This window comes from Myzus persicae, unplaced genomic scaffold (genome assembly GCF_001856785.1).
Source record: "Myzus persicae strain clone G006 unplaced genomic scaffold, MPER_G0061.0, whole genome shotgun sequence".
Taxonomy (NCBI): Eukaryota; Metazoa; Arthropoda; class Insecta; order Hemiptera; family Aphididae; genus Myzus; species Myzus persicae.
Genome location: NW_019103936.1, coordinates 34626 through 62164, shown reverse-complemented (window position 1 = coordinate 62164; position 27539 = coordinate 34626). Strand labels below are relative to the sequence as shown.

Below are 27539 nucleotides of genomic sequence, written 5' to 3'. Positions count from 1 at the left end.
ATATTATTCGTCTGTTCATCTGTTGTTCAAAAAAAAAAAAAACAGTGAATTCGTGCATAGTGATTAAAATATAATAACAATAATAATAATAATAATAATAAAAAACGACGCAAAATATTGTATACAATAACATTGGTAACGTTTATTCATTTATTGCACAATGTGTGTAGAACTGTAGAGTGTAGACACGAAATAGTTAATCGCCGTCGTCATTAGTCAGTCAGTGTTATCGCAAACAGAGAAAATACCGGAAACCGATTGGTAACGTGACGAAGCTAATAACGATCCCGTAAACAAGAATCAATGATGTTCGCAGGCAGCTGCAGCGCTTTAATGGATCTTTGAGCCGCCGCAGTGTTATCGCGTCGCGGACAGCACTGTAGAAAAGACGCGGGAAACGATGATGACAAAGGCGCCCAACGCGGTCGGACGACTGTCAAAACCAACCTGAGAAACTTCGTCGAAACCGATTTTTTGTCATTGATACATATATAGTAGTATATAGAACAACGATTCACAACAACGTGGCGACGAGCCGAACGAATTCGGAAGACTGCTGACTAACGTAGTAACGTCGGACATTGATGGTGCGGAGGGCGGACGCGCCAATCCCCTCCTCCCCACAATCACCGCAGTACTGTGGCAAAAACCGTACTATAGCGCTTATAACGTTCGGACGGCGCGCGGCGACAGACACCACACCGCACCCCGTGCACCATCGTCGGGTCAATCGTAGACCGTAGTCTCCGCTCGACGTTCGCGGTACGCAGCACGAACCTACACGGCTACACCACAGTGTTACGCACGGGTACACGACAAACCACGCCACCACGGTGAATAGTCTTTCATTGAATTTCGTCTGTTGTTCAAGTGTTTTGCCGTACGTTCGTTCTGTGCCTGACCGTCGTCACGTCGCCTCCTTGCTACGCTCGGTACATGTATCCGCTCTCAACTGCAGAGCCCCTCAGCGTTGCGCCGGTTTTTGTTTCGCGTAAACCGTTCGATTTCGTCTCATTCCGACGATCTGAACTCAGCCCACGCGTGTTGTCGTCGATTACAATGTGAATACAGTATTATGTGATCGTTAGAGCGTTTTCCTCCGGCTCCGACAACATTAGTTACCACGTGATGTTATGGTGGTACTGGTACTGTCGTCGTACCGTCCGAACCAGATATTTCGGTGATCCACCTGGCGCCGCCGCAACTGCGTCACCCCCCCCCACATCCTACTAGTACAGTCGCCATTTTTGTTTGTCGATTACCGGTTCATTTGCTACCGAACCGTGGTTGTGCTAGTACTTGCGCACGTTTTTTTTCGAAATAATGGGAGACGCCGACGACCCATCCCGGGATTCAAACCAACTCCCTCGAAACGACGAACTTGATCTCAAAGGTAATTCGCTGTGTTTTTTGTGTTTCTAACCTAACCTAACCGTAACGGTGGTATAACCTCTCATTTTATATTATGCCCGCAGAAGACGAACATTACTTCGCCAAACTGTTGACACACCTTCAGACGTTCTTGCCGTTTCTTACCCAAGTGATCGACAATAGCCAACTGTTGGAAATTCTACCCGATCGCGTGTCCAAGTTGCGGTATTTGTACGAGCTGGTGGACGCCAAAAGGTTTGCGAGTCTTAACCCTATATCATGCCAATTGTTTTTATATTGTTACATGTTGTAGAATAGTGCTCATCCATGTGTGGGTGGTTGGTTCTAAATTTAAGCATTGAAATATGGTGTATTATGACTCGTTTCTTTGGTTTAGGTTAGGCACAAACACATATTTAAAAATAGACAAGGAGACTTAGAATGTCTTAAAAAAAATCAACTAATTTACAAAATTGATTTTAATTTGGCATTTTTGTTTATAGTGGTTTCCATTGTTCCTACAATACTCTTGTATGCTAACATACGTGGTGTATAGTATTTTAGTACAATTTTAATTTTGAAATATAACAACCTCTAATAAATATTAGGTTTATTCACTTGTTGAAGTTTATCTTTTAAATGTATGCTATTAGGTACAGATCACTTTGTTTAAAATTATTACAAAAAAATTCTAATTAATGATCAGTAATTTATACATTATACTTGTAGGTATCTACTTGCTAAATTAGCTAACATTTTAATATTTTTTGCAACATACCTTAGACTTTAGTTTTGTGTTTCCTAGATAAAAATGTATTATGGTGTTTCAGATTATTAATGGGTTTGGATTTATCTTGTGATTTATGGTAAATACTATTTTTGAATTGCATCTTTAATAGTCACTATTTGAAGCTAATTTCATACATCACCTATCTAATATTTGCACATTTTTTTCTGAAATACCACTGTATTTTGTACTAATTCATTGGGTTGGCTCTTATTTATTAATGTAATTATTTTCTTGTTGGTACAAATAAATAATTTTTTATGTTAGAGAAGTATTAAGTACCTCGATGTATACTGGTTTTAATATTATTCAGCGTATTATTTCATTTGAAGAAGATGGTCCAATATTACCATTATTTAATACCTATAGAATATGCAGTTAACCTAAAACATGTTTTTTAATAATACATCTTTGAAATACTCATTTATATAATATTTATTGTATTTTGATTCTAAATTATTGATGTACCTGTGCCCTGCATTTATGTCTTACAATGAGAGTATTATTAAGACATTATTATGCAAAATAAACAAAGACTTAAGTTTTATGCATGGAAAAACATAATACTGTGTTGTGTTTACACAGTTTTTATTTTTTATTTCCAACAAATTAAGAAGTTGTTATATTTAATTATTTTAAACTTTTTTTCAGAATAATAGTGGAATTATTTACTGTTAAAATAGTTCAATATAATGCCCAGAAATTATTTTTATGTACGTCAAAAAAAAAAAAAAAAATACACGAAAACTAAAGCATTGTGTTAAAATGTTTCATTATTGTTGTACAAATAAAATATATTAATATTTTTATCAACCATTAATATATTGTTGTTTGTTTGTTGTTTACCTGTATTTGTATTGTAATTATTTATCAATAAATCATTTAGAGTTTAGAGTTAAAACAATTAATTTAATATTACAATTAGTTATTACAATATTATATTATAATATTATTAACCTTATTTTCCCAACATGAAATTTTGTTTGTATTTATATAAATTTTTTTTTTCTTAGGTTGTCACCAGATCGTCTAAAAACTTGTAAAAAAGTATTTTATGATTTATACGATAACTACAGTAATCCGTTAAACTACGTAAGTGTAATTATTAGTCTTAATTTAGTATCATCGTTTTTTGTTATAATATATAATTATTTATTTGTTTGAATAAAGTCTAAATGATGCTTTAAAACAGTAGATTTTCATTATTACATTTTATTTGTTTATTTTTAAATAAAATATTGTTTTATATAATATGTACTTTAAAAAATTATTATGTTATATTTAACATATATAAGTTATAATGTTTATATTTTAACTTATTCATCTGAACTTTCACAGTATTTACCTGCAGATTTTAAAACTAGTTGGATGCAAGAAACAAAGTTAAATGATGAAGAAAAGAATGTGTAAGTCGTATATACTTTATATATTATTTGTTTGTCTGTATGTAAATACATTTCAAAATTTGTTCATATAAATAAAATATTATTTATTATTTATTTTGATTAAGGTATTTTCTTTGCAGATCCTCAGAAGTAAGATATACATCTAACGAAAGTAATCAAAACCAAAATAGTGAGTCTGAACTTTCTAGTAAAATACCAGTAGCAAGTACTAGTTATGAAAAAATAGCAAACAATCAAATGGATTGTCTAGAAGATTTGACACCAAATAATGAGATTACTAGTAATAAAAACATTAAAACTGTTAAAATTGGTGAGTCATCTTGTAGCAAAAATTCAATCGTTGATCCTGTGCTTTCAAAGAATGATCTACCTGAATTCTCAGACAGTCGTCTAAGGCTAAATAAGATGATTGGTTTTGTAGCCAATCTTTCTATTGAAAAACTTAATAAGTCTGATGCATCTACCCCTCATACTGAACTTACTACACAAATTTTTGATGAAATAATCAAACAAAATAATGATCCAGTTATTTATAAAGATATGTTAAAAGATATCAACATGGATGATATTGATGTTAACTATGTGAAAAAAGTAATCGACGGTATACAAAGAGCTAGTTTCGTGGAACCTGTTCAGCCACCACCATTACCCCCTTCGGATCTTATGGATTTAGGAGCATCAACCATAAGTTTAATATCAACTATAGAACCAAATATCAGTGAAAGGACTCATGATAATGTTTTATTAAATAAATCTTCTACCATTATTCGTCCACAATTGAACACTGAAATAAATAAATTGCATAAGACTGGGTTGTCAAACCAAATTCAACCAAAGTTTATATCTGCTTTAAAACCAGGCACATTAATTGATCTTGAAAATTCAAAAGTAGTTAGTGCATCATTGCATATAGAGTCTCTTAGACCAATTATCAAATCGAATGAGAAAAACACTGATATTAAAACCCCTGTGGCTGACATAAGTGTCCCTCGTGATCCAAGAATAAGGCACAAACCTTTATTAAGTTCTGAAAACAATGTTAGTCCATTTAATCCACCTGCATCATTATTATCAAATGGGCAATATACTTTTCCAACTCCTTATGCTTCAAATAGAGACAATTCAAATGCCAAATTATTTGAGACAAGAGCACAGGAAATATCTGTATATGGTGGTCAAAGTTCGTCAAGCCATACATATATTCAACCCTTAAATCCACTATTTTCTTCAGAGCATAATGGTAGCTCTATTCAATTTAAAAACAGACCATTGTCACAATATCAAAAACATAATCGTAATGATGATAAAAGAAATGATTTTGGTCAATTCAGTAATTCTACCATAATGCATGTTAGTCCATCCCATACTGAGCCATTGACAAAGTATTGTGATCCAGTGCCATACAAATCTCACAGTCATGATGTATCCAAGAGAGATCCAAGAATATTGAAAAGTGTCAAGACTCAGGTGTCGCACTCTGCAGTTGGCAGAATTCAGCATTCTAATTATAAAGAGTATAGAGAAGCCAAGTACAGGGAACAAAATAAAGGATTGCCAAAGAATAAAAACCAAATGAACCAGGACCATGATCAACATCGTAACTTAATGCATGATAAAATAGAAAAAAATAACATCATTGATTCTTCTTACAATACTTTTGGACCTGTAAATGAAACAGCTAATATTAAAAGTTTCAAGATACCCAAAATAAAACATAACGAAGAACTTAATGACAATAGTACAGAGAAAGACTCAAAACCTAAAACATTTGAAGTTAATAAAAATAACACAGATGTCTTAAAAACTGAGAAAAATACCAAAATACACTTGAAAGCTGATACAATCAGAGAAGACAATTTAGTAGATAGTCAGAACACTGAAATAAAAAAAAGCAAAAATTCCAAAAAAGACCCTAAAATAAATGACTGTAACACGGATAAAGACTTACTACTTGGAATAACTAAAAATAGTAATACAGAAAAAGATCTAAAAATTAAAACAATGTTAATGAATGCCGAATCAGCAAAAGATGATAGCAGTCCAGAAATTACTACCAACATTCCAAGTCAGGTAAATAAGGATGAACTTGATTCTAAATCTGAACAAAATAGCATTTTAATAGACCGTAAAGAAGAAAATAAGCCTAAGAAACAAAAAAAATATTCCAAAGAAAAAGAATTTGAAAAAATTGTAAGAGATGCCAAGAGTTTAAATGGTGATGTATGGGGTCCAAGAACAAGAAGTTGTGTGGTGAAAAAACAAGAAATCTTAAAAACTTTAAAAGTAAGCAACTCAAAGCCAAAATTAGAAAAAGACATTACAGCAAAAAATTATAAAAAATTGGAATCTGGTGAATGTAGTAAGAACCTTGATAATGAATCAATTCCAAACTTGGAAGATATTAGTGTACAGAAAGAAATTGGACATAATATTATATCATCTACATCAAAGGAACAATCAGGCGTTATAAATTCTACAACAACTGAAATCATGTGTATAAATCAAGAAGAAAATATTGTTTCTTCTAATGAAATTAATTCTACAGCGGATAATAAATCTACAATTGATCAGAAAGCTTTAATTGACATATTGAAAAATCCGAAGTTTATGTCTGTGATAAGTATATTTCAAGATAATGATAAATTGGAAAAACTTACCAAATTGTTAGAAAGTCCTGATGTCAATACCAATAGTGATAAATTAAAAAAAAAAGATGTATTAAATAAAGAACAACTTGACGAAAAAAAAAGATCAAAAGAAAAATGAAAAAAGAAAAAAGGAAACTGAGAAAAATGAAGAAAAATATTGGTAAAGTAAGTAAAGATAACATTTCAGTCGATACTAATTTTAGTCAAGTAGAAAATATAGTAAGAACTAAAAAGAAAAATAGCCAAATAAATGAAGGAAATACTAGTTCTGAAAATATTTATTGCAATTCATTAACTGATCAACATAAATCAAAATTTATCAAACGTAAAAAATCTAAAGAAAGTTATGGCAATTTTGAAATTCGCAAAGATAAATGCAAACCAGAATTAAAAGACTTAAAAATTGTTATTGCTAAATTTGATAAAAATGTTAAAAGAAGTGAAAACTTTAATTCGGATATTTCAAGTACAAGCAATGATAAACAAACCAATAGTCAATCAATAAATGTTGAAGTACCTGAAGAAATAAAACCTAAGAAACCTTTTTTGGGTCCATTAAGTGTTAAATTAGCAAGACAAAAATTGGAAATGGAACGTAGTAATTCCCAAAATGAACTGGACATTAAAAACAAACTTGAATCTGAAACTAAAAAAGTTAGAAAGGGATCAAAATCTGTTAATATATTTGATGAAAAAGGAAAATTAAATCCTGAAACTGTTACTAGTTTAATGGTAGATCAACCAACTGTTTTAATTTGTCCTCTTGAAATTCCTAAATCATTTGTCGATGAAATCAACTCCAATAAGTCAGTTGAGCAGAATTCTAATATATCAACTTTTAATGTTAACAAACCAGAATTTAAAAAGGCTAGACCGTCAGAATTAGATAAACTGCATGCTGATATTAGTGAAATGTTTGATTGTAAAGCTGTGTTAAATGCTCCAATTATACGACAATGTAGAACCAATAAACAAATTGACTATGTAAATACGAATGTAGTTACGTCAAAAAAAAAGAAAACTTCAAATATCGAAGAATTGGATTCAAATGATGATCAAAACGAGTTAAACCTTAATGTAGAAAAAACAAAAAGCACAAAAAAGAAAGTTAAAAAATCAACAATTAAATTAAATACAAAGAAAAATACAGTTAAAAAGTCAATGGCAAACAAAACTTTACCACCAGTAGTTGTAAAAACTGCAGTTTTAAACAAAACATCCAATAAGCAACAGGATAATTTAAAAAAAAAAAAGAAGAAAGGAAACAAGAAATTTAAGAAGTTTAATCGAAGGAATTCGAAGGTGGTACTGTGTGATGAATTTAAGTTGAATAATGTGTTGGAAAATAAAACATCTACCGAAATAACATCTAAAATTGGCACAGAAAATACATTTTATTTTCAAACTGCTGATAATTCTTTGGAATGTAAATTTTGTAATTACAAGGGTACAGGATTGAATATTGTTCGTCATTATAAAGATAAACATTGCGGGGAAGAAGTTTTACCATCCAGATTACCCAAGAATTGTACTGAATCTTTAATACAACAATCTCTGAAAGAAAATTTCGGATATTTAAATAGCCAAGATTCAAAACCTTTTTGTGTTCAATCTGTGAATGTTAACTTGAATGTTAACTTTACCTGTGTTTTTTGTCAAGTTATATTCCATGATTATTTTAAGTTCTATGATCATTTAACTGATCACACTGGAGAATACAGGTACAAATGTAAGATGTGCGAACAAATTTATTCAAATGAAGATGATTTGGATAAACATATTTTAGAACACCCAGAGTATGATAAAACTGATGGAGTTTCACATTTGATATTTCCAAATCCAATTCGGGGTGAATACGTTTTTGGATATTTATGTTCCTTTTGTTATTATATTCAACTTTATTACAACAACATAGTCAAGCATATGGCATCAAAACATTTTGATGAAGATAAAAAATTGAATGGTCATTGGACAGTTATACGTATTAGTATGTCTGAGACAGATATAGGATATACAGATTCTTCAATTGATTTTGTGAATTTGGTAGGATGTTTACCTCCTATTCAGTTTGATCAAGTTATATCTAAAAGTAGTGATAATGAAGACCAAAACCAACAATTAACTGTAACAGATTTAAATGTACTATCAAATGAGCAAGAACAACAAAATTCATTTTTTTCTATTAAAAAAGAGTGCAACGATCAAAATATTGACGAAATTCCACACAAGTTAATTATTGATGAGAGTCCAGCAGAGTTATCTATTTATGAAAATCCAGCAGATTTAACAATTAATACAAACTTTCCAGAGTTAACTATTAATGAAAATCCTCCAGAGTCAAATATTGATGAAAATCTGCCAGTTATTCATAAGAATCCTTCAGTATCAGTATATGATACTATTCTGCCAGAGTCTAATATTCTCCAATTTTTAACAGAACAAGCCAATAAATGTAAGTATACATAAGTATACAATTAAGGATTATCGGTATTTATTAAAAACTGATTTTTTTTTTATTAGCTCTTACAAAAGAAATAAGAATCAGCACAGAACAGCCCGTGATTGAATATTCTGAATACACATTAAAAGATAAATCTGAAAAATGTGTATTATCTGGGTTAAGTTGTGAATTGATAAATTCAATGTTATTGTTTAAATGCTCAGTATCAAATTGCCTAGAAAATCAATTTTCAACTGTAGTTTTGATTGATTTTTCCAAGCATATAAATAAGAATCATTCATTTGTAAAATGGGATGGGAATTGCGAAGCGTGCCATGAAAAGCCCCAGACAGCTTCTGAACAATATTATGTAAGAAATGCGTTAGAACATTTAATTGCTCATCATTTGGTCCTAAAGAATAGTGAACAACATCCGGATACTACTTTAGGTATGTAAAACTTAATTGTGTTATCAATATTTTGTACATTTTTTAATATAATAAAATTATATCGCTCAGCAAATCTTGGAGATTCAAAGATTGAAAGTTCATCCTCTTGTCATGATACTGTCAAAAATACTCCAGTTCTAGTGAGAGTTCGTAATTTGCCTGGTGATACATTATCCATTCGTAAGTTAACATTTTCTTATTCTTTATAGCAGTGGTTCTTAACGTTTTCAGAACCATGGAACACTTATAATTTTATATAACTTTTGCTGATCACAGCCTTAAAAAAAAACAGTACTTATATAATATAAAATAACAGTTTACATATCAGTTTATTACTCAATAGAAAATAAAGTAATTGTTAAGATAATGAAACTAAAAATTCTTCTTTTTTATAAATGTTTTCATTTTTTCACTGATTTTCGAATTTAGATGAAATACTTTCCCTAAATTCACAGAGTACCCATGTTCTGTGAAACACTGGTTTGAAACCATTGCCATATAGTAATATTATTACTATAGTCTGTTCAAGATGAGTTCGGGTCTCGGTGGCGACTAGTTTTCGTTCCACGATGGTCTGACACTGTCCCCCACTACAGCAGCAGACACTGCCACTGATCAAAGCCACGCCCATGCACAAAACTCGGCCGCTGAGGTCCGATCTCATTTTGGACAGGGTTTATGTGATTATGCGTTTAGACCTAGAAACTTCTTCAATATTACGCAATACATTTAATAGAACAAAAAATTTCTTTTGTTTTATTGTTGATCCTATTTGTACCGTTTTAAATTTTGAATGGGTGCAATTTGGTCATTTATGAAAATAATAAACTAACGCAATAACAATTTTAAAAAAACCAGGATAGTAGCTCTGCTGTACAGTAGGTTTGCTGTAATGGATGGGTTAAATTTGAATTTAATGATATTGTATATTATGTATATTTATATAAAATGATGTAGTATATAAAAAATGACTCTGAACTGCCTATTATATTACAAAGTATATTTTATCATATTGTTACTAAAGTAATTTATTTTACTATTGGACATTAGTAATATAGTAAAGTTAAATTAATTTTTGACAATGAATTACATTTGTATTCAATATTAAAATATGCCATAAAAGTTTTAAGAACCCTTGAATAATATTTTTAAATTACTATCTTTCTTCTATGTTCAAATAATTCATCCAAATTTTAACTTAAAATATCTATAAAATAAAACTGTGTTTATATATTTTTAGATTTCTTGGTTTAGTGAGAAACCTTGTTTTAAATTTTCTGTCTTCATGCACAACCACTAAATAATTTGCACATTTTAAAGATTTTAATAAATATTGTCAATATTTGAACTTTAAATGCTTAAAAAAAAAATCATGCTCAGGGATTTTTAATAGTTTTCAACTGCTATTATGACAACTTAAGAGGGATCTTGTTTTCAATTTTCAAATCTTAGATATTAATAGAAAAAAATTACTATCATTCATAGAACAGCTAAAAAAAAAATTGAATATTGAAAATATCAATAATTACCTCAAGGCTTAAACGAGTCAAAATATTCTGATGATAAAATAATAAAATGAATTTTTGGTCAAAATTTCAAGTATCTACTGTAATTTTTTTTCATAACAACAGGAAAATCTTTCGATTAGAATTCATTAATTTATGACTGAATATCCAATGTCAAAAAAATTTTAACTCCTAACACATATCAAAAATTAATTTTAGTTCCCGGTTAATTTTTTTTTGGGGTTAAGGTAGGATATATATATATATATTATATATGCTTACAAAACAAATCTTGCTGATATATCCTTCATGATTTTCAAGTGTTATAACAGTTTATGATGAACCTTGTACCATATTTATAAACTATTTGATGGTCAAAAACTTCAAATATTTTGAAAATTCTAATAGAAATATTTGCAAAAAATATCAAGTATCTATTTGTTTTTGAGTAACAGCACAAAACAAAAGAGATTTTGGGTAAAATTTCTCATTTTTATGTTTTCCAAGAACTTTTGAAAACTACTAGGAATTTTAATTAGATTTGACCTCTTAAATGCAAAGGCATATATAAGGGAGAAATGGGGGTCAGATCCCTCCATAGGTTTTTTTAAAAATTGTATTAAATAATGTTCTTATCGTTGAAAGGAAATGAAAATAAATGGCCAGGATTTTTGTACGTTTTTATCTTGTCTCATCCAATTTTCGCAAAATTTGGTTAAAAGCATCTTAAGTAAGAATTTTTACCAAACTAGTGAAAATTACAAAAATTCTCAAATTGTTTGAGTTGGAAATTCATAAAAAAATTCTATAAAAATAATGTTTGTATTTTATACAGTACACAAAAAATCCAAAAATTATGTAAACTGTCATTTTTATAGATGTTTGATTTCAAATTTGGACAAAATTAAATATTTAAACAGAAAATAACAATTTTATTTTTTTTTCTGTGTTTATAAATACTATTATATAATATTACGCTGACAGACTGTCCTTTTTTTTTCTGATTATTTATACATTTTTTAATCACCGTTATTATATTTTCAATGTAAATAATTTCTAAATAAACAATATAATTTGTACAAATAAAAAAAAAAAATACCAATAATATATAGCTAAATAAGTTGTGTAGATAATCAACTAATTTATTTCTAAAATATATAGAAATTGGAAACATAATATTCACCTTTTATAAAAAATTATTTATAAAATAAGAATGTTAACAAGTGTTGTTGCTTACATAGATATAGAAGAACTAACTAAAATTCTATTTATTTGAATAATATCTAACCATGGTTTTGTTTTTTATACATTTAACAAGACCCATATTGTTATAGATTTGCATTCCTTTGACAAACACCACAGATGTGGTATGGTACAATGTTAACCTTTTGTAAAACTTGTATTACATCATATATTCTCACTTATTAGCATTTGCATTTTGACCAATTGATAAAACTAAAACATCTATTATATGATTGTATGTTGTTTGTATTATACTTTTTTTATTATTATATTAATAATTACCTAGCATGCATTATATTTATCTAATGCTTTTATGTTTTGGTTGTCATATAGTATGTGGTCTACTTCCAAAAAATGGGGTGGCCATGGCCGACACTGGACTTTATCTTTATGGCCTTATACTTTATGACTTTTGATAGTAATGCTTCATCATTTCTTAAAATTATTTACTCAGACGCTCAGTAGTCAGTGCATTACTTATTGTGTCGCGACGTTATACACTGGCTGGCATACATTCAATATGTTGGCAAAATATTTTTATTTAACAATATTCCACATATTAGAGACAATTGATATACATTAGAATTTACAAGTTATAACCAATAAGTAATTTATTTTACTAGTTATGATATTTATTTTTTTTTAAATATTTTTATTTGTGATAGACCTCATACTATACTTGTAAATTCACTGATGGAAAGCTTACTCCATATTTTTATAACATTATTTGAAGAAATATGTATAATTAAAAGTGTTTTTTAATAAATAAATAATATTTATGTATCTATGTTTTGGTTTTTTTACAGGTAAATCTAGCAGTTCAAGTATTACCAATATTTGTGATGTGGCTGTTAATAAATCAGTAAATGATGATAACAATTCCATAATGAAAAACGGTAATAAATACTTACATTATATTATTTATTTATAAAACATATTATTAACTATTATACTTAATAAAAACTAGATAGGATTTTAAATTAATTTTAGTATGAATCTTAGTTGTTTTAATGTCTATTTCCAATTTAAATTCTTGATACAAACCATAATTAAAAAATTTTAAAAGTGTTCTGATTATAGATCGGGTTCTTAAATTCTGGGAGAAATGAGGGTTTTGAGTTTTTGGCATTCTTTACTCTATTTGATTTAAGGATCTTACTTGTTGACCCAAAATGTGCGCATGTGTGTAATATTATCACAGTAAGCGTACTAACAAGTGTTGCCCAACTTGCTTTACCGATCAAAACTTTATTGCTGCTAAGTATACTCTTAACACTTTGACGGACATGGCCGCTAAAGAAATTATTCACTTGCCTATAATTTTGAAGTCGCTGTAATTGCATATCTATAGAGTTTTTAGAGATTTTTTAGAACATTTGATTTTTTTTTCGCCCAAATCATATGAAATGAGATAATTTCTTATGTGGTGAAGCCATAAGAAACGCAACTGCTCTAACAGTTATGCCATTTTACGACTTATTTTATAATGAGTACTATAGTATTGGCTGTCTGACAAATTAATTTGATTGAGTATAATGTGGCAAAATACCATTGAGCTGATTAAGACTTACATTATTTTAAGGTTTTTTGTATAAAGATAAGAACAGTACATAAACTTTTTTAATCAAGTATTTATAAATAAAAAATAATCCTCAGCCTTCAGCTACAAATTGCCTTTTTTATTAGTTATTTAAAACTACCTTACCTAAAATAAATTATATTTATGTCAGACTTAGTTCTGTAAGTAAATGGAACTAAAAAAAATATATTTCGAAATTATCTAAAAATAAATAGAAGTAGTAAGTTAAATAGCAGATATTTTGTATAAGTTTTAAGTTTTAATAAAATTCCAAACAATAATAAATTCTTGATTGTCCTATAATTCCTAAAAACAAAAATTTATTTTATTTTTAATATTATGTTACAAGTTGCTGCCACAATTAAACTAGACGCTGCACATCAGTTATTATTTAAGTACAATAGTCTAACAGAAAATTATTTATTAATGCTGTTTTATTTTTTGTATGTATGATATTATAGTGAATCCAAACATTAATCATGGTTCTAATGATGAAAGGTTTCCATTATTGAGTTCACGAATTTCGGATATTAAGAGTTTAAAAAAGGTACATAATTTTTTTATTAAAATAAGAAATATACATTTTTGTAGACCTAATGTTTGATTTTACTCATCATGTTTAGGGAAAAGTAAAGACTTCTAATATAAACTCAAGTGCTTCTGATAACAATGATCTTAATATGTGGATGAAAGCAAAAACAAATTGTGAAGTTGTTCTTCCGAATTCCGAAATATTTCTTGAAGAAGGTCAACAAATTGTTAATAATGGTGTGCCCGTAGGTGGTACAATTTGCTTAATAGACACAGCATATACAAAAGATTATATTAGAAAAGTACGAGATTTGCCGATGAATGTGATGAAAACACGAATAGCTTTGAATGAAATGTCTGCTCTACCAAGACTATTGGGTCTTTTTAAATGTATGGACAGATCCTGCACAAAAATTTTCAACTCTAAAGATTTATTTAAATTACATATGAAATTACATTTTTCAAATGCAGAAAAAAAAAAAAGTAAAAAGTTTTATTTCTATTTTTATTCGAACAAAGTAATATTATTTTTTCTTATTAATCTGTGTGTGTTACAGAAAACCAAATGTACAATGTTGAACAGTTTAAAATGTGTGCCTATTGCTTTAAAGCATTTGACAATGAAGAATCTTTGGCTGATCACATTGCTGAAAAATACTCATTTTGTGAATATTTTTGCCCTCATTGTTTTTATCGCGCTTATACTGCCTCTCATGTTTTGGTTCATCAGGTAATATTATTTTATCTATAATTTTAGAATTAATAATTCCTGTGTATAAAAATATTTGTATATTTTCAGTCTGTAGTTCATACCAACATATCCAAACATTGTATAATAAAACTTGAATATGATGATGGTGCATGTAAATACCCAAAAGAAATGTTATTGGTGGTAGACTTTAAAGAGTTTGTATTGCCTTATAAATGCAACGTTGGTAAGTTTTTTTTTCTATTTTCAATTTTTAGTTAGTTATTAGTGGAAGTCATATTTTGAAATGTAGCTCTCCAGTACACAAAGAAGTAGCAGCCCTTCTAAGAGAGTAATTGCAGTATCATTAAATCGACGATCCATCTCTTTTATTACTTGTTCTAAAAATGATTTTTATTATAAAATCTTTTTTCATTACCTTTGTTTGTAAAGATAGGCGTTGGCTATTCATTTAAGTCTGTGTCATAATAAGAATTTTGAGGCTCTGAAGTTTTTTATTTTGTGAAAAAAAAAATGTTATGTTTCTTTTGGCATTTATGTTACGAAACTACATGCATGTACGAACAACTAGGCTAATTGATTAAAATTAATATCTTATAATTTTAATTTTAACCCTTTGACATTCTGTGTGTGAGCACCAGTTTGAAGATGGACAAAATTGTAAGTATGGTTAACGGTTAAATGCCTGAAATCCAGCGTTCTGTAGTTCATCTATTTTATAACCACGCCAACAATCAGAATAAATAGTTGTGCTATGGTTTATAATTACACATTATCTTTTATTGCTTGTATAAGTGTAGAAGCAGACCGATCTTTAACTTCGACTAAAAAACATTCCATCGTTTCCCGAAAAATGTCTCCCAAAATCCATTGTTGAGGTGTAATTACTAGCATTATTTTTACGTCTTGTAAAAAGACACGTCAATTACTGCTATTTTTCCAGGACCACCAATTTTTACGTTACGACTTTTCAGGCTTGAAACACATGTTTCTCGCATGGAATCATTCCAGTATACAGTAGTATCGGCACACATATTTAACTGTGTTTGACATCATTTTAAAGAAGTCATTTCTTCAGCCCGACAATGTGTAAAGTGAAATGTGACTGCCAACACTATTACCGACTCCCATGTTTACTTTCTTAGGGCACAATTTAATATTACTTTTCCAAAAATCAAAATATTTGTTTTCCGAGTACAGTTAAGCTTCGTGATCACACCCATATAGTCGTCTTATAGGTAAAACACCATGCTCTTGAAAAAAAGCGTCAATGTTACTCATGTTACTTATCTAAAAGAAATCCCCACACCAATGCTAATAATAATCACCATTCAATACATCTCGCTGAGTAGTCGCGATAACTGATAAAAAATAAATCATATTTTACAGAACACTATTAGGTGAGGTTATCGTCACAAGTATTGTACAATTTGTTAGAAGTTGTATTTGTCTTCGTGGGGGGGGGGGAATTTCGGAAGTGGCAATGCCCGCCCTGAAGTATGCCTGGATTGAACATTGCTGAAGAGTACAGCCGATGCTTGTCCCTATTAACTGCCACTTCGGGGCACCAACAGCTCGAGTGCATGACTCGGTCGATTTACCCGATCACGTAAGAGGAGGGAATAAGACCGAGTAGCGCAATCGGCTATACGCTTACGTAGGAACCAAGAATAAAATTTACGTGGAGACTTGACTTTGTAACTATTGATTATTTATATACATTTTTACCTGAAATATTAGTATTTATTCAATGGCGGCATTTGATTAACTTCTCTAAATAATTCCGAATATAATTGATTATATTTTTGTTAGATTATTATTATCCAACTTCATTTAGTTATTAATATAAACTACTGAAAAAAGTATTGATATATTTCATAGTTTCTTATATTATACAATATTACACAACAAATACGGAATAACGTGCCGCTTGGTGTCGAAGACTACTGGCTTACTTCTAGACACTTAGTTAAGTATACTATAATAATATTGTCTCACAAACTTTAATACTCTAATAGTCTAATCAACTAATAACTATTATCGCTGTAATTTCCCCCTAACTTTTATTTACCTTCTATAATATACTCGTAAGTAAAGAGACTGTTGATCGATCGTTATTCGTTGGTTTTATAACCGCGTCGTGGATGTAATGTTATGTGCATTAATTTAATTCATACGTATACGTATACCACAATAGAGAAAATATTAATGTTGTAAACACATATGCGTAATATATATACATATATAAATAAAGTAAATATAGTTCATAACAGTTTTATAATTAAAATATAAAATCCTATGAGATGCATGCCCTAGGTAATAATCTTACCTTTAAATTTTATGAAAAGTCATTTCACTTTATTTTTAGAATTTACTTAGTAAAATGTATTATTGTGAATGTAAAATTGTGTATGTACAGGTGTTTATCCTCCTAAGAGGACGTGATACCCGCATGTGTTGTCTCCGTCTTACAAGTGCGTAACATAGCAAATTGTTCACTCAGCAGAACACGTGTAGCTCCGTTAATTTAAAAATTGAAGTGAATTGACCTCTTATAAAATCTAAAGGTAAGATTATTATCTAGGCAACCTCATAGGCTTTTTATTATATTTTTATTTTAACGCGAGTTATATGTATTTTAAGATGTATACAAATTTACAATTTTAAAATACTCATAACTCGCGTTAAAATTAAAATATAATAAAAAACCTACGAGGTTTGCCTAGGCCCTAGATAATAATCTTACCTTTAGATTTTATAAGAGGTCAATTCGCACTAATTTTTAAACTAACGGAGCTACACGTGTTCTGCTGAGCGTAAAATTTGCCATGTTACGCACTTGTAAGATTGAGACAAAACATGCAGGTATCACGTCCTCTTAACAGTAATCTATAATACAATATGATAGGAGTGTTTTGAATGTAATGAAATGATGAACAGTAAAATTGTTGTAGACTCTGTAATATTATGAATTATGATTACCGATTGTTGCTATTAACCCTATACCGAAACTATAATATTATATGTATGAACCTATAATCTACTAATAGATATTTAATAGACAAATTTTAAAATAGTTAACTTAAATCGAGCCACAATTTGAAGTTAGTATAGGTACTGTAAAAAAGGCTGAAATAACGTACCAAAACCTGGGTTGTAATTAGAATTATACTTTTTTCGTGGTTATCTGTGGGATGCAACTATATTTGCGTTAATATTTTTTTAATTCTATTTAAATTGTAAAATGATTAATGTAACGTTTACTAAAAAGTAAAAATATGAATTAATAAATAATACGCATTACTCATATTGGTATTGGCAATACCGGATGTACTTTGAACATCAAGCACCTGCGCCGCGCTTTATATTCAACGAATCTATATCGTTTAATATACATTTATTTTTAAATTTGTTCAAAGCAAATAAATATTTAATTATAAGATTATACTTAGATGCGTAAATTATATATAGCACGAAAATTTCAATTTTTAACAAATTTCGTCGAAATCACTAAAATGTATTTATTATTTTTTGATTAATCGTTTGTATAATAGTCAATTCTAGTAACTGACGTTTGGGAATGTAATGCAAGGTTTGTCATGAGTTGATCTTACAGTATTTTAAAATTATCGAAAAAAAGGTACAACATTTTTTTTTTAGATATTTATAGACATATTTTGATGAAATTAGATATTTAAATGGAAATTTAAGATTTTAGTTTTGTGGTTATTCAAAAAACAATTTTAGGGATTTGGAATTTTTTTGATATTACTGCCTGTACTGTTTTTGTTCGTACATGATGAAGTTTTCAGAATAAGTAGTTATTTAAGGTCCTCCTCCCCACACACTGCGGTCAGACCCGGATTAACACTATCGTAGGCCCTAGGCACAGTTCTTTATTACCCATCATGTACTAATACGGTTCTGTAGTGTTCAGTATTTAAATGATTAAGAAACCTAATTTTTGGGAGAGGTAGTGTTTTTCGCAGTGTTTTAAGCCTTTAAAATCAAAAATATTTACAACCTGAAAATCAAATATAATCTTTATAATCATAACTTTATCTAATGACAATTTTAACACATCTAAAAATACATTTTATTTTACTCAAAATATATTATTTAAAATGAAACTGCAGGAACCATACAAAACAACTTATTTTATACCATTTTTCATTTTGTTCTTTGTATTTAAATATAAAACAAAAGATAATTTATTGTAACAAATTAAAAATAACAGTATTATGTAGAATATCTCTTAATATAAATTTATAGTTACAAATGTTTTTTCACGATATTTTTTGTTTGCAAATGATTCTATAACTTTTTCGGTATCGATGTCTTGGATTAATTCGTGTTCAATTGCAAGTATCGATAATGATGATAATTTATCTTGTCTAATAGTTGACCGCTGATAGTTCTTAACCCTCTTTAGAATTGAAAATGATCTTTCACCTTCGCACGAAGTTCCAAAAATTGATAAATATATTCTAAAAGCAATGTTTACATTTGGAAAACTTGTTACCATTTTTTTATTTATTTGTTTAATTAGCATTTCATTAACAGACATCCCAGTTTCTCGAAAGCTCTTAAAAATCAAAAACTCATTAACAAATGAAGATTCTAAATCGGTTTTATAGGCTTCAACTAAATTATTTGCCTTTATTTTTATTTCTTCATCTTTTAAACTCTCGTTAGTTAAAAAATTAAATCTTTCGTCTAATTTTAAATAAGCTTTTTTTCCGTCAAGGTTTTCATTTTCGTAGGCCCTAAAATGTTCGTAGGCCCTAGGCACAGTGCCTATAGTGCCTATTGGCTAATACGGCCCTGACTGCGGTGGCGATAAAATAAGTCTGAACTCAATTTATCGCCACTGCGGTGGTGTGGTTTCCCAAGATAAAGGACTTGTAACCTACTGTACAACAGAACTTTACCGACTTACCAGCTTTTTTTTATTTTGTTTTAAGTGTAGGAAAAACTTCATACTAATTTAATGTGTCTAATTAAAATATATGAGTCTTAGGTATAGTATACTACCTGTTCTGCTCGACGTTGTCCTTGCCAAATATTCGTTTAAAACAAAAATGTGAATGGTTATATTTATACTAATTATAATATTTTATAATATAATTGTAGGTAATGTAATATCATTGATTATAAATACTAGTATTTATAATCAATGGTTATATGTTATCATCTTTAAATAAATATAAAGAGTATGGTTTTTTTTGTGACCTGTAAAAAATGCATGTGTGATCTACCGTTTTGCTGCCATATGGGTTGAGATAGGCTTAAAACCTTCTCCGGTGATAAACTTAATTAAAGCATAAGTAATAGTAGATGGTAACAGATAATAATCATAAATGTAAAATTATTAAAACTAATGGTCTAGAAGCCGATTTTACTAAAATTAATACAAAAAAAAATTGTAGGTTGTGCGTATCCATTCCCTTTGTATTAAACTTGAGCAACGAACTAATACTATACGTACTACCACCTGTTTTGTATTGACTTGTATTATTGTTATTATTATTATTATTATAGTTGTGTAAGTTTTGTTTAAGTATAGTATATGCCAATAAGACCATTGTTATAAATAATAATATATTTATTTATAATCAATGCTAAGACTGTTGTTTTTTGTTTGACTGTAGGTTCTATATATTATTAACTAAATAATGACTCAATTTATAAAACAATTTTTTAAGTATACATTATAACGTATAACACAATATATTATGTATAATGTGTTTGTATTAGTATTTACATTTTTTCGGTAGATTTTTTTCGGTTGGGTTTTTTCTGGGCTTATTTTCGTAGGCTTTTTCTGCGATTCACGCCTTAGGTAGTTAGGTCCCATTTTATTACACAGTTATTGACTATGTCTTTCTAACAATGTTGGCACTTGGAACTAGGGATGGACTAGCCCCAAAATGTGTATCGGGAAATTCTATTTTTTTGCCGGTTCTTTTATTAAGATCATTCATCACCTCAGACTCGCTGTCCGATTTAGCTGCAGTGGTAAGATTTCCTTATTGCTGCGGCCCACCTGGAAAATTCCCGGTCCCCGATGGGCTAGTCCAACCCTGTTGGAAACCTATAGTAGCCAGGGTATGGGGGACGTGTAATCCATGTATTAATTAAGTCCATGGTACATACCCATAGACAAATTCATATAGCAGGGGAGCACTTGCTCTCCTAAAATAATTTGGTAGTTGAACCGCGGAAAAAAATCCAAGAGCCGACATTGTTAGAAAGGCATAGTTAATACCTGTGTAATGTAATGTGATATAACTACTAAGGTGTATGCCATCTTTTTAAAAAAAATGTTATTATCTTTGTTGCTCTCTCACTATATGTGTATACATGGTAATAATATGGTACTTATGTTTAATGCTTTATTTTTCTGACAATGTTGGCCCGGGACCACTCTGTTATCAGTCCATTTCTTTATAGGTTTATGGTATGTACACCACAATTTCCGCTGGAAGCGCTAGCTGGAGTACGTTTTTGTATATTTTGATAAGAACATATTTATTTGACGTTGGTTTAACAAAGATCGTTTTTCCGGTTATTCGTAACGCACTTGGGCCATTATTTATCTATAGTGGTGCGACTGGTCCGGTTATCTATAATATAATATCATAATTTATATTAAGTAGCATTTTCCAATTGTTAAATTAATTTGCGGTATACGCGGTCACAGATGTAACAATATTTCTAATATTAAAGTTTATTAAAGTTAATTTGTGTATGATATAAGCTGACACCACACCCCAGGGTTCACTTACTACTTGGTAACTACGCTACACTGGTGTAAGTGGAATAGAATGTTATCAATATAAAATAATTTGCGATACCATACTGTCAAAATAAGTTGTACCATTTTTTTGCACTTGGGTAGATAAAAATATCTTACACAGTATGGTCATAATATGAAATTTGCTTTATCTACTACACTGGTGATAATAATTACATCATGCAAACGCCTACCGGGTGCTCTAGTCTGTGGTCCAGTGTACTCAGATGGAAAACTTAGAATTAAATCTGTTATCAGTTATAATAAATATTGTTTATTTTGTAAACATTACCCTTGTAGCCTGTAGGCACTAGGCATAATGTGGCCGCATGGATAATAACATATTATAATATACATTATCCATGTATGGCCGCTAAACTTCAATGATATCGTATACTCGTTTTGTTGTCGATGAGTGAACATTAATACTTATTTTATTTTTGATAACAACAAATATAGAAATAGTTCATTTTTAGTTCTTAACATCTTCATTAACAAACTTTGTTTTAATTCGGATTTGTTAAGGTTGCTGTGGTTTTTCTTGCTATCTGCATAACGAGTTTGTAGAGCATTTGAATCAAGAGCATCAACAGTGTGATAAATTCTGTTGTTACATTTGTGCTACTAAAGATGACGGCGGTGAAGGATTTTTTGCACTCCATCCAAGTTTAATGATTACAGTAAGCATATGTCAGATTTGACAAAGAATGAAATCTTCAATCTCTTAACTATCAATATTTACATGGCTTATTTTAAAATTATTTCCCATCGTTTAGTTATTTGTTAAAGTTTATCAGGTTTTACAGTTTTCACCTTCAGATTTTAATTGTGAGGTTTTTACTTTTCATCAGTTGTACACATATGCATAATACTAACTTATGAGATCAAAATAATTTGTAAATCATGTAATTATGAGATAGAATAATAAAAATTATACTTCACAATGAAAATAAAATGTTCGATAATTAATTCTTTTTTTTTACAGCATTTTAAGCTTCATAACTTAAACAAATATCAATGTATTTTCTGCTTGTTTGGTAGTGAAATTATTGATTCAATGATAAAGCATTTAGCGTTTGAACATTTTGAATATGAGCCTTTATGCTTGGAGCGTTCTACGGTATCTGATAATTGTGTACGAATATTTAATCAAAATAATGAATAAATAATAACATCAGTGAAATGTCTTTAATCATTTAAATGCTTACTATTACAGGAATCTAAAAATATTAGAAATTTAAAAATTTTAAGATTGAAAAAAGTTATTGACAATGGGATAGTAGAGACAGTAAATTTACCTGCAGAAACAATCTCTGTACCTGAAGTTGTGCCACAGCGGTCTAAAAAAAGATCTATTGAGTGTCCTGATGTTCTATCAGTAGCTATGAAGTCTGCTCGCATTGATGAAGGATCTCAACCATCAGATACAATAGTTATTACAGTTCCTGATAGTGCGCAAATGGCAGAAAGTAGTACTTCGATGCCGTTAGCTATTGATAATGAATTTATTATGATTGATGATGTGAACCAAAATGATATGCATGAAACACTTAAAATAAATCGCATTTGGTCTGAATCTAATAACAAGGAAAAAGAGCCTAATGTGTCATCAAATAATGATATTATTGTTATTGATGATGAAGACGACGTTGATTTGTCCGAGAAAGAACTTAATGAGGGTCCTACAAAAAGAATATGTTTAGAGGTCGAAGAATCAATTAATGGATCAAAGAAGGCCAAACGATTGGCATTTCCAGTTATTGAATTGGATAAATTGTTTGTTTGTAATGAATGTGGTAAGTATTCAGTCAAATTATTTTTAATTGTTAATGAAAAATAATTTTGTTACTTACTTAAAATGTTTGTCTTGTAGAAGAAGTTTTCTCAGATGGGGATAAGTATTTTGCCCACTTAAACGTATGTCCCTTTTGGGATAGTGTGGCTGGTCAGCAATGTCCGTATTGTGTTAAAGTATTCAAAACTGCATTAAACATGACTGAACATATCAAACTTCATGGACCTGATCGTTTTAAGTGTTACTTATGCAATTTAAAACTACCATCCCATCGAGCTATTACACATCATATGAGAAATAGTCACAAAGTTATACATATAGATTTTGTACCTCAGCGTCCTAATTTATCCGATTTTAATAAAGATGATTTTATTGTATTTGAAGATAAGACAGTTCAGAAGAAGAAACTAAAAATAAATATGTTAACTTGTAACAAGTGTTCATTTAAGGGCAAAACTCGTAAAATTATTATTTCTCATATGAAGGCAGTTCATAATGCTGAGCAAGATGTGGATTGTGGAGACAATGTATATAAGATAACGCAAGAACAACCAAATTATATGAATAACTCTGTCAATTCATTAATGCCTCAACAAAATACAACCTTGAAAAGAAAACGTTCTACTGTGAGTTATTATTTTATTTTACTGCTTAATTGCTTAGTTTTTAAAATTAATCAATTACCAATACTAAGCTTTTTAGGATTTTGTCTGTATGTTTTTTTATGTTTCTTATGTATTAGAATTTTGGCAACCAGAAAGGATCACTAAAGGCAAAACCCATTGTTAAAAACAAATCAAAAAATTTGTTTTTTTCTCCTGATACTATGGACAGTATTCCAAAGTCTCATATATTCTCAGATCCGATTAGTTGTTTATTATGTGCGTACAATACAAAAGTGAGGTCCAATCTTATTATACATTTGAATGGACATACAAAAGGACAAGATAATACTACCAAGGAAATTGTTAATCCTGTACCTTCTATTGGCAAGTCTGAACTTATGTTTGATAAGATGATCAATCTCTCTGCGAGTTCATTTGATGCTATGAATACTGAAAAGGTGAGCGTTTTTCATTATTATTTGTATAGTTGATTTTTTTTGTGCATATTTTTCTTGTTTATAGTTGGTTGTTCTAATTAATGAAATATTGATTTAAACTTAAAAAATAATACCTGTTAATCGTGAATTATAGAATTACAATATTTAAATTATTGTTAAACTGATTTTAATGATAAGTATATTCTATTATATTCTATATTCTATTTAGTTCAGTACTGTACTCAGCAGTGCTTAATTTTTGTCAGTCACCTGGGTGGCTGTTAGTTATCACCCGTTTGTGATCCCAACCAAATCAACCTTCTGTATTTACTGTATAATAATGCCACATCCCGCTTACAAGTTGACCCCAAAATGTGGTTCTCGTCTGGACTAGAGTTTAAAAAAATTTAATTTATACATGTCTAAAGTTTTAAGCTGAATTAATAGTGTTTTAATAATTTCCTAGTGGTTGATTGATAGATATTTGGTTGAGAATGGTTTTAAATGAATTTTAAATTCTTAAATCTTGATAGAACTTAAAAATGTATGAAATAAGAGTGTAATTTGATTTAAATAATCTATTTATTTTTTTGTTTCAGTGATGTTTACTAGGTAGTAGTTACTAATACTAAAAACTAAATTAAACTTCCAATGTATAAGAAATAATATATTGTACATTTTGGACACTTCCTCTTTGTATTATCTCAAACTATGTTACATTTAACTAAAATTTCCTTCTCAGAATTTAAAATAAGAATTAACATTTTTACATGGATTGTGATTTACCTACATTTTTAATAAGCAAACAATATTTAATTATATTATTTTACAGATGAAAAGAGATGAACTTGATAAGAAAATTGTTGAAGTAGCCCCAGATGGCAATTTAAATATCTCTATATTTCCACAGTTCATTTCAAAAAATGTGCGGTATAAATGTTCAATACCTCTTTGTACTTACACAGGTATGACGGACGATATGCTAAAGACTCATATATCAATCCTTCATCCTACCTATCAGTGTTACATGTGAGTTAATTATAAAATTTTTTTGAAATTATGATTTTTTTTTGATAAAAGTAACTGTTTATTGTACATCAATTTATTTTCATAGATGTCCACATTGTTTACCTACCTGCATTATATCTAAAATTGTCGAACGAAATCAAATAGAATTTCATTTAATGCATCATGGTGAAAATTTATATCGCTGCCAATACTGTGATTATATTGACTTTAATCGAGTTGAAATGAGAACACACATGAGAAATACCCATCTATCAGAAATAACTAGTTCAGTACAATCCAATATTATTGTAATCAGACAAACAATGTTGGAAGATGATACTATTGACAGAGGTAGAAGCAAAGGTAACTATTATAACTTATTTGAAATTAACTTATTAATTCAGAAAAAAAATCAATTTATCAATTATTTGATTTTACATTACAGCTCCATCTAATGTGTCTCAATGGATATGCAATATATGTTCTACTGGCTTAAGATATACAGAAAATGAGATAACATCACATATTTTTATGGCTCATAAAGTATCAAATATGTTTAAATGTCCTATGTGTCAATTTGAACACAAGGATGATAACCCTAATATATTTGAAGAACATTATAAGTTGCAACATCCGTCGGTAGCAGTTAAGTGCTTAAGAGTGTTTGAAAAGGTTAGTGTAGATTTTTGATTGTTTTTTTTAGTACATAATGCTTGAAATCAACTAGATCAGATATTTTTAAATTCAAGGTGTACCTAAATTTAAGGGATTCCTCGATTTAAACTTATAATACATTTCAATCTATAATGTACAGTTAAATTTCTAAAGTTATGTGTATTGTGTGTTTAGATTACTGATAAAGAAGTGTTGCCCAAACAGTCCAATCATTTAGGTGGTACTGAAAATATGCTGGAACAGCAAGCTTTAGAAAGTATTGAACCTACACTCGTGCCTCCTACTTGCCGAGGAATTCCTATTGAATCAACACCATTGAAAACATACAATAAATCTCGTGGTGTGTCAAAAAGTCCAAAATCAACAACTAAAAGCTCTCCAATTCAATCTCATAAACAGAAAACGTTAATAGACGTTTTCAATAAGAATGATAAATTAGGAGCAATATCTTCAAATGGTCACTTTGTTTGCCCTAAGTGCCATGTATTTGAAACTATCAATATAGAACTTTTCCGTGAACACTTATACAAAGAGGTCAACTATAAAACGTAAGAATTCTTTTTTCTTAATTTTTTTTTAGTATATAACAGGGGTGGCAAACCTATGGCACGCGTGCCAGAAGTGGCACGTTGACCAAATTTCAGTGGCACGCATCACATTAATTTATGAAATGAAAGTTTACAAATAAATGTGTACCTAATAAAATATGTGTAATTATTGCATGCTTTTTATTTTCATCTTACCTAGTAAAATTCATTTTTTTTTGGCACTCGAGCATATTTCAAAATACTGGATTTTAAGTTTTAGCACTTGACTCCAAAAAGGTTCGCCGCCTCTGGTATATAATTTTATTAAAAATTTTGTGTTCTGTAGATGGAAATGCTTGATATGTTTTGAAATATCCGATTCTCCTAAGAAAATGGCATGGCATGTTAAAAAACATGGAATTGGAAGCAAATATGAAAAAATTGAAGATGCTGAAAAATTGAAATGGGTAAACAATATTTGCTTTTGTACTTTTATTTGAGTATTATTAAACCCTTATTTATATTTATTTGTTTAGGTCGATCGAGTTGTTGAACATCAACATATGTTATTAGCTGAATTAAATGAAAATAGTAAAGCAAAACATGTAAAAAGTGTTGAGTCAAGTAAAACTGTAATTGTTAATAATAAAAGGACAGCTTATTCTCCAACTAAAGTATGTATTAAAAATATTTGTTCAATATTTTTGAAGTAATTAATATATATTTTTTTTTAGAAAAAAAATATTGCACGTGTGAAAAAAGTATTAGTCTCTCAACCTACCCCTGATCCTGTATCAAATGACGATATCATTAATCTGGTAGATGACTCCGATAGTGAATAATTTGGTATAACTTATATTATTTACCTTTTTTTTGCTAAATGCTAATTTTTTAATGTAGTAACTGTATTACATAATCTTAAAATACTAAAACTTTAGTTTAATAATATTGATTTTAAATGGTTTTTTTACAGGCAATACATAATTGTTATGTATCTAAGACTGACAAATTGGCTGTTAATTAATTAAA

At 29.3% G+C, this 27539-nt stretch overlaps 1 protein-coding gene across 1 annotated transcript; it reads left to right on the top strand.

Moving 5' to 3' along the window:
- The first annotated feature begins 101 nt into the window (after nucleotides 1–101).
- On the top strand, nucleotides 102–27539 carry LOC111036628. Its single transcript, XM_022318728.1, is given in 26 exon segments — nucleotides 102–1393; nucleotides 1476–1626; nucleotides 3172–3250; nucleotides 3497–3564; nucleotides 3684–6301; nucleotides 6304–8664; nucleotides 8733–9101; nucleotides 9171–9281; nucleotides 12655–12744; nucleotides 13889–13974; nucleotides 14051–14441; nucleotides 14516–14688; nucleotides 14758–14893; nucleotides 21989–22143; nucleotides 22449–22598; nucleotides 22680–23259; nucleotides 23337–23884; nucleotides 24001–24321; nucleotides 25133–25329; nucleotides 25415–25671; nucleotides 25754–25980; nucleotides 26158–26531; nucleotides 26857–26977; nucleotides 27047–27184; nucleotides 27245–27356; nucleotides 27484–27539. Coding segments are annotated over 25 exon segments (9879 nt in total). The 5' UTR covers nucleotides 102–1323; the 3' UTR covers nucleotides 27353–27356; nucleotides 27484–27539.